This window comes from Nestor notabilis, unplaced genomic scaffold (genome assembly GCF_000696875.1).
Source record: "Nestor notabilis isolate BGI_N333 unplaced genomic scaffold, ASM69687v1 scaffold17821, whole genome shotgun sequence".
NCBI lineage: Eukaryota > Metazoa > Chordata > Aves > Psittaciformes > Psittacidae > Nestor > Nestor notabilis.
Window position 1 is genome coordinate 10,534 of NW_009914418.1, and position 9,077 is coordinate 19,610.

Below are 9,077 nucleotides of genomic sequence, written 5' to 3' on the forward strand. Positions count from 1 at the left end.
AAGGGCGGGGGCAGGGATGAAGACTTGCCAAGGGGCCTATGTATTTAGGAATCTGCAGAACTACCATGAAATGTGAACATGGCTGAAACCACCACTAGTCCCTCTAAAGGCTACTAGCAGAGCAGACCAGAAACAGCTAGCAGCCACTGAACAGTCTGTGATGGGTATCAAATCCCACTGCCAAAAATAAGCAAGCATACACCACCCTTTCTCTGGGCTCCAGGAATGGCTTATGCAGCTAACCATGAGGGCCCTCCTAGCCCCACCCTTTTAAGAATCCATGAATAACAGGCAGGTTTTATATATATATATATATATATACAATGCATATATACATATACAATGCATATATAACCCATGAATAAAAGGCAGTTTATATATACTTGAATGCAAGCCCACTGTGCTTCAAGCCCTGAACAGTTATTCTGAGAGCCAAGCAGCAGAATGAGCCAGCAGACTGAGCAGAGGGTGAGGGAAGGACTTACGTGTTGAGGTACCGAGTTGTGATGCCGTGGACCAGCTGCACGATGTGTCCGTGCCTGACCGGACGGGGTGGGTTACTCACCACCAGCTGCTGCCTGGTGGAGTGACACCCAAGAGGAAGTGGTTACATTCTTCCTTATAGATAGAAGGCAACCTTGTCATGACCAAACTCTTAGGTCAAGAAGCTGCAAGCAGGGACAGACGTTTAGGCAGTAAGATGAGAATTTAAAGCAATGTACAGATAGATGGAAACAAAGCTCAACGAGGCAAAGGTGAGTTAAGGGCAGAATGACTCAGGATCACTAACAAGATACTAAGACCCCAGTCATTAGGTCAGTGGTCTGAATCTGGGTCAGTCAGAAGCAAGCTCAGATTATTCCCAGCAAGCAGCTGTTTGGTGGCTTTTGTGCAGTAAGTAAGTAAGTGCTTCAGTGAGGTCTGACAGGTTTGTACTATAACTGATGTCACTTTTGGCAGAACTGAGAGAGAGATCAATGGCTACCTCCACCACGAAGACCAAACTCTCTTCTTGCTTCTGGAGAGGGCTAAAGCATCCTTTGGCAAGGGGGAACACTAACGGCTGCCTGTATTTTACTGTACTCTGTTCTACAGAAGGACTTCACATTCTCCAGGGCTCATAAGAGTCTCGAGTTTGAAGAATTTTAAGATGATACTGAGTTTCTGTGGTTCTGGTAGAGTCCCTGCTTGAAAGGTTTGCACTGTGGACAAACTTTCCCAGCGTGGGTATGATTTATAACAGCTCACAGTCCTTCGGGTAGGACTCTTTATACAGTTTCCAGAGCAACATAACAAAACATCAAAAGCAACTTTTTGATCAGTATGAAATGATATCACACAAGGGCTTTTACTGGCAAAGAGTTCTGCTCTTCACTGACAGTTGCAATGGCAAAACACTTCAGCACAAACCAGGCCTCTCAGGCACAGGCACCCACTTGGAATCCCTCCCGACATGGCAAGATTCTACAGCTCATCCCACACTTTAAATACAAAGAAATACTCATTCTGCAAAAGTGATTTCTGCCCTCTTCTGAGACTCATTCAAGTCTGATAAAACTCATCAAGGCACTCTAATGTCTGGCTCACACACTTCAAAAGGCAGAACTTCCCTTTCATGCAAAGCACCTGAAGAGTTCCCACTGGTGGTGTGAGTCTTTAAAGTTCCCCTTGTGCACAGCACAGCCCATGTTCTGGCAGGAGCAGTTCAGACAGAATTTCAGAGTCCTTGATAATGCTGTTAGCATATTGAGGAGGAGTGTGCAAAGAGCCTCCCTTACCAACCCTGCAGCTGAAATCACTCGCTTAGGATCACATATGGCCTCATAGAATAGCTATGTCCAATCCAAGCCATGCCCTGGTTAGGTTTTGGAAGCATAGAGAAGCTATGCTTACAGCAGCATGGCATTTAAATCTCTTGCATACTCACATTCCAGGATCTTTAACGATCCACCAGTTGTTCACATCCTTGAAGGGATAGCAGGTCACCTGCTGTTGATGGGAACTACCTCGGCCATTCTCATACCTGTACAGAAGGTTAAAAAACCCCACAGATGTGTTACAGAACATTTCTGTGCTCTAGAGAGTCACAGCAATACAAATCAGCACCAGATCACTGGCTCCACTCCTACAGAGCACAGAGAATCTCTGCGTCTGCAGTGTGCTCTGAAGGATTAATGAAGAGATCGCCAGGACCCAAACTGAGGTAGTTGGACCAGCAGGTGAAAAACCAGAGTGTGCTTTCACCCTAATACAGGCCCAATCAGATTCCTCACCTGATGGGATAGGTATTTGTGTGAGAATGGAGCCAACACTGCATGGGCTTGCCCAACACGTTCCGCAGAGTAATCTGAGAGCCGTAGGCCACCTCTAAGGGCTGACCCTGAGTGATTCGAGCCAGCCCTCCCTGAGACATAGAATGACAGGGTAAGTGGAAAGAAGAAACAACCCAGAGGCTGTTTGAACTCTATTGAGAGTCATGTGTCATTTTAACATAGCGGTATCTTAGCACAATGCTTTCTCATTTGGCTCTATCTATAAAAATCAAGTCTTGCAGCACCATGTTCAGCAGACAGTAAATACACCCAGGCCTAAAAGACTACAAGGTCTTAGGGAATATCCCTAAAGCCATGCTGTTCTAAAAGACAGGCTAAGCACTCTTCTACAGAAAATCATCCTGTAGTACACATCATCACTCAAGAGTTTGGTACTGCATCTACTGCTGTGCAGTTTCCTGTAGGAAGGGACTAATCTTTAGCAGAAGAGTTAATATACTGTTTGCTGTTCACTGTGAAAAAGCTTTTCATCTGTTATTAGGATTTCAGCCATTATTGCTTCATCTTAAAGCAGTACTACAGCAGCAAAGTAGTTAAATGACATAAAAGGAACAAATATACAGGACCAAAGGAACAAGATTGCACACCTTTCTTCTAATAGTGAACATAAGACAGACTTCCCCCTCTTCTCCCCTAATAAAGCAGTTTCATGACCACATTTTCTTTACCTCCAAGCTGGCTTGGAAAGCACTTGTCATAATCTGGTCGTGAGGCCCAGAGCGATACAGCAAAGTCAAGTGAACATAGAAGAAGGACACATACATTGCCACTGGGATGATGATGAGGGCCAGTCCCCTAGCTAGAAAATGGCACATCAAGGAAACCTAGAACAACACAGAGAACTCACTGGTTTCATGCTCCAGAAATGAAAATATTAAAAACACCAGTGCACTTGGCTTGTTTAAGTTCCCCCAGCTACCCTCATTCAGCTGTAACTAACTTCACAGACAGCTTGACAACTTCCACCAAGGCTGGAGCTAGCAGGAGGTATGTGAAGCAGTATAGCTGCTAAGCCACAGATCACCAAGACACGGGTAAGAACAGAAAAGCCAGTCACACACACATGTTTTTCTTAAACTTAACTCCATCTTCCCCTGCAACTGAGCTGGAAAGTGCTCTATGACAAGAGGGTTTGCAGAGGAATGTTAGTACAAAACCCAGCTACAGACAGCACTGTTATCTGTGGGTTTGTAAGGCTCCCGGCTGGCTCCTCGACTGAAAAGTTACACGTAATATATTTTCCATGGTGCACTACCTACATTTGATAAGTTCTGGTCTCCTATCACGTGCCAGAAGTGGAGTCCTGCGATGGCCAAGAGCAGTATATAGGTAAATAGGCCCATATATTTCACTCTGACAAGAAAGTGCATAAAAAGCATGGTTAATAATTACCTAATACAAGACATAAGCATTCAAACTTTATTTTGAACAAGATGCATTAAAGTCCAAGGACTTAGATCCACGGCAAGTTTCACACAACATAAATAAGCCTCAAGGCTTTGATAGCAGAAGCTATAATTTGTTTGCCAACTACATTAAATAACCACAGTGACAGAGGACCTTCTTCATGACAAGGTGGCAAATCGCAAAGCACAGAGCCCCTAAATCCAGACTTACTGAAGCTTGAGGCAACTAGGATGGAGGGGTGAAATGCAGATGCTGATTCATAACACAAAGCCATCTCTGAGAAGTGTGTTTTGTTCTTCACAGGACAGCACCCTCTAATGCCTGGTATTGCCCACTGTGAATTGATGAATTGACATCTTCACTAAAGAAACAAGCTAACTAACTCATTGAAAAGTCATGGAGATGTCTGCCCAGAATAGCACCAAGAATCATTCTTCAAAATCCAAAGGCCCACCGACACCTCAGACGGCAGGCAGGACAGTCAGCTTCCTAAAACAAAGTAGTATGTCATCACTCACCCAACTGCACAAGAACAAGCTACTCCAGTCAACAGGAGCCAAAACCACCAGCTTCCAGAGAAGGAACTTAAATAAAAAGACAAAGGAAAGGATGTTACAGTGAGGCCTGGGCACCTTCTTAGCATCCTTAGAATTCAGGTGATTTAACTTGAAAAAAAAAACCTTGCATGACTCCACTATTCTTTATTCTACTCCTTATTTTCCCTCTGAACCTCCCATGCCACCAACTCTCAGCCCTCACCTACAGTGTGTTCTTAAATGTATTTCTCTGTATCCTGAAAAGCAAAACTGAACGCTACCTGCCTTCTGATACTACAGATAACAGAGATGCACTACACCACTTGCTGGGCTCAGTTTAAAGTTAATTTTACTTTACTAAAGATTACTTTATCCTTTGCAAGGATCAGAGAACATGTGAAGTTACAAGAAGAGAGACAAGGATCTCTATATTCAGTGACTGTAAACAGAAACAGAGGAGCATCCAGTGACCTGTTATCATCAGTGTTTCTGTGCACAGAAGGAAACCTAATAAGAAGTCTGTGTGGTCAAAGGAGTGCACACAAGGGAGGTTTTTTTTAATTCCAAAATACAAAAGACAACCTTGCTACTACTTAAAACAATCCTTGACATCACTCAGAAGATAAAACTTCTGGGGCAGCCATATGAGAGGTCAAAGCATAGGATTCTATGGAGAGATGAAGGGAGTTGCAGAATGGTTAAGTGACTTACAGAAAAACCCACACAGGCTGTACAAAAGAAAGATCACAAGACTATCCAAAAGGATGGGAGACAATCCAGCTTTACCTGTGCTTTTGCAAATTGTAGAACTTCAGGTAGGACAAAACTGCAAGTAGGATAAAAAAAATCAATATTGATTCCAGGAGCATGAACCTTGACTGAGTGATCAAAGAGTTCTCTGTTGGAAAAGAAAAATATACACAAAATTAGAGAAATTTATCTATAGGCAAGCGAGACCTCAGACAATCACATCATAACCAACAGAAGGACGTGTTCCTTTAAGGACACATAATTCATTTGCAATTTTACTGGCTGTAATAGGGAGGTGTTAGGTTTAAAAGGACAAAAACACGAGCAAAGTACATGGCCATAACTGTCTCCAAGGACAAAGAGGTGAGGAAGTCATAAAAGTCTGGCAGGAGGCAAATAAAGGTGCTGTGCTTGCCTACAAAGGCAAAGAAAATCAATGCTGGGAAATCCAGAGAGGTGCTTCTCAAGGCAAAGAGAGTTCAGGCAGTGACCCCGGCAGGCAACGTGCGTGATGACAAATCTTCAATAAAAGGAGCTGCAAAGAGCTGCTTTGTGCAGGATTCCCTGAGCCAGAATCAGAGCAGCCAAGAGCTAGGAGAAGTTTCTCTTATCAAACTGTTAAAGGGCTGTTGAGAGGCTCTTTCCCTTTCAGGCAGCTGCCAGCAGACCCTCAAGAGAGAAAAAAGGTAACCAAGTTACACACACCAGAACACTGTCAAGCCATGGTGCCAAGGACACAGACTGGTTTGCTGCAATCTGGTGGTGAAGAAATTTGATGAGCTCTGACTCTAAATAGCCTCATCCTGCAGTTAAAAACCAGCATGTTATAACTCATCCCACAAACCTCTGAGGAAGAGAGTACAAGTCCCCTTGGATGTAAGAAATGTTTTGTGAGGCTGTGCCCACTTTGCTTAATAATGAACTTGTATAAAGGTTCATTCTCGAACAGCAGCTTGCTGCAAAGCTGTAAAGATAGAGGGGACTAGAAAGGCTCAGCAAAGACTGACACAGGCCAGGGCTGAAAGTGGCCTCTGATGTGTTGATAGCATTCTGCGGGGAGATGCTATTCCAGCATTCCCCATACACAGGGGGAAAAGGGACACTTCTTGCCTGTATGAAGAACGGGGCCCAAGGGAATAATCTTACCTAAGAGAATCAAAAGAGCAGCTCCGAGTGCAGCACAGTGGGAGAATTGCAGTTCTACCAAAATCTGGTATGCTAAAGGCACACAGAGAGCACCAGCCAGTGCTGGCAGGAGTCGCAAGGACCAAACAGGGACGTTCATGCTGTATTCTGAAATAGGAGACAACAGTGATGCACAAATTTGGAAACTCAATTGCAGAGAAGACAGATCAGTTCAGAACTCCTTCTGACTGCAGCAAGTTGTCAAATCTAACTCCTACTCTTACAAATTTATTGTACTGCTTAAGTTGTTCTAACTGATTTCAAAAAATCTGTGCTATGGAATCACAGTACCTTAAACTTCTGTTAGAGACCTGCAGAAGTCTTACTTAAGAGGAGAAGTGAAGGTGTCAGATAAAGCATTATTTCCACTAGTCAAAAGGAATCTGTCAGCTGCTGAAATACTGCTTATTTTCTCAGAAGAATGAGACAGTTAAAATCAGCTCTTACCAGCTCCAATCCTGTTCCATAAGAAGTTGCCATCAAATCCTCCTAAGTAACCTGCAACATAAGCAACAATTCAGAACTTCCAGCCTCAAAACAAGTATAAAACCCAGTGCTAAATTGGGAACTATTTCCCATACACATAGCTTTTCCATGCATGAAAGCCCTCTTTCCCCAACAGGACCTCTTCTGTACTGTCATGCCTGCACTAGTGCTTGATAATGTGCAGAGGCACAAAGACTATAAATTGGGAACAGCAGATTGTCAGTGACAATGTTAAATGTATATTTAATCCCTCCTTCCCATATAGACACTTTTAGGTTGTGCATATCTCAGCTACAGAAAGGAAGTCAGAAAATCTGCTCATTGCCTACTACCTCTAGTCACTAGCAGTTCCCATTTACCTTTCTCTTTATCCAAAGCGTTGGGTAACAATGAGGTAACGGATACACAGCTCCATCACCTCCTCACTACTCATGCAACAGCCCCCTAACGATACTAAATAAGGGAAATCCTAATTCTTTCTACACCAGAATCTCTCATCTACCTTGTGTTTTTCCCCAGTAACAGGATCTGACAACTCATTTCTAACGAGCACTTCTCTCTTTCATAGCAAGAGGCAACAGCCACTTCTCAATTTCAGGGGACCCCTACCTCCCAAAGCTAGCAGCATATGGCCAAAAGGTGGGCCACTGTCATCCACAAAGAAGATCCTCTTCATGTAGAGCGAAACGAACTGGCCATAATAAACTTCATCAAAACTGCAACACAAGAGGCAGAAATATATCAAACCTAACTGGAAGTATCCTGGAGGCTACAGGGATACTAAGAAAGAAAGCGCTGATTTCTTGCCAGGAAGCTAAGAAGAGCAGCAGCTTTGCCCCTTTACCTTCCCCTCAGGAGTTTCCATGAGGGAAACACAATCACTGTATTTACAGAGGCTGACACGAGGTAAGCTCTGCTCTTCCGCTCCTGCATTCTTACCCACAAATGTTTAAAAACCAGAAGTCTGTGTCATTCAAGTAGAAAATAAACTATTCTACTCACACCACAGCCCGTGGGTAGGAAAGCCCCCAGAGTCGGCTTATTAATCCCATCAGAGTCAACACCATGACGTTCATATTTATCTCCACAGTAACCACAACCGGCTCCTTCAGAAATCCCAACATCCTGTCAAAGGTCTGTCCAAGCCTCCAGGAGTAAAGAGAGAAGAGCAGCAGTCACCCTTTTGCTCAAAGCTTGCTGAAGATCACACGACAGAAAGCGTTCACCACTACTTTCTGCTTCTAGCAACTCACGGCAGCTGTTCTTCCCAAGTCCTCTCGCTTTCCACATTTATGTGTTTTCTGCTGTATCTAAAGGAGTAACTGTAAAAATGAAGTTTTTATCTGCCCTACATGGGTATCATGCTTCTACATGTGGTATGTTCTCTGTCGTAAATACTAGGCTAGAAACTTTGCTTATTCTTACACTGGTGCTGAAGAAACAGAAGAGGTTAACTCAAGCCTATATTCCGCTCTGCGCAAAGCAAACCTCCCAGACCAAATTCTGATGTTACTGGCAGGCAAACCACATGCTCCGGCACCAAGCTGCTCAGGTAGCTTTAAAAACAAACAAAAAAGGTATTTCCTTGCAAAGTTGGTGTATTTCTGGAGCTGGTGAGGCAGAAGCAGAACCCACAAACATCCTCTGTGTTAAAAAGCTGCTGCTGGAGCGCCGGGGTAGGTGCTGTAGGGCTCTAGCGCAGCCTAGGGGGGAGCACTGCAGAAAGCAGGAGGATTGAACTCTACTCCTGCAGCCAGAACTGCTAAAAGCTAGGTCAGAAAATAGGGAATCAGTGTTGTATCTCCTCACCTCAATACAACTGAAAGTTACTGGAATAAATCCACCTGCACGGCTTTGATCAGAGGAGAACGAAGCAAGCTGCCGGCACATCACCACCATTAAGCACGGTGCCACCGTCCTTCTTTCTCACTACCTACAAGACACAAGTGCTGTGTGGAGCAGACTTTTTAAGAAGCCCCTCGCAAAGCTGTGCCCTCCACAGGCACTGTGGACAGCACAGCACTGGGGATAGCACAGCACCGCCCCATCTGCAGCACCCGGGACAAGGGCACCTCACCCATCGCTTGTGCTCCACCATCGCCTCGCAGGCCCTGGGACCCCAAGGACGCCCTTATGGAGGACCCTGCTTCTCCCTGCAGCACGGGCAGGCCTGGAACCCCGGGGCAGGAGCGCGGCACAACCTCTCCCCACACCTAAAATGCCTCCTTAACCCTCTGCCAGGCTTTGCATCCCCTTCATGAGCCTTACGAGGCGGTGACAGGACCACTAACCCCCACCAGGCTCTGTGTCCCCTTTTGGGCTCTATGGGGAGGCGGCAGGACCACTTCACACCCAGGGCCTCATCCCCGAGGCTTACAGG

At 44.9% G+C, this 9,077-nt stretch overlaps 1 protein-coding gene across 1 annotated transcript in view; it reads right to left on the bottom strand.

Annotated features, from left to right (window-relative positions):
- The window catches only part of POMT1 (protein-O-mannosyltransferase 1), a 13,150-nt gene extending 4,515 nt beyond the window's left edge, over positions 1-8,635 (bottom strand). The window contains exons 1-12 of the mRNA XM_010023655.1: positions 8,507-8,635; positions 7,700-7,843; positions 7,307-7,413; positions 6,659-6,709; positions 6,173-6,319; positions 5,063-5,174; positions 4,259-4,324; positions 3,593-3,686; positions 3,002-3,157; positions 2,274-2,404; positions 1,928-2,023; positions 486-578 (exon numbers count right to left, since the gene is read on the bottom strand). Coding sequence (XP_010021957.1) covers positions 486-578; positions 1,928-2,023; positions 2,274-2,404; positions 3,002-3,157; positions 3,593-3,686; positions 4,259-4,324; positions 5,063-5,174; positions 6,173-6,319; positions 6,659-6,709; positions 7,307-7,413; positions 7,700-7,821 — 1,175 coding nt within the window. The 5' untranslated portion in view covers positions 7,822-7,843; positions 8,507-8,635. The remainder of the gene's footprint in view (positions 1-485; positions 579-1,927; positions 2,024-2,273; positions 2,405-3,001; positions 3,158-3,592; positions 3,687-4,258; positions 4,325-5,062; positions 5,175-6,172; positions 6,320-6,658; positions 6,710-7,306; positions 7,414-7,699; positions 7,844-8,506) is intronic.
- Positions 8,636-9,077: the final 442 nt, after the last annotated feature.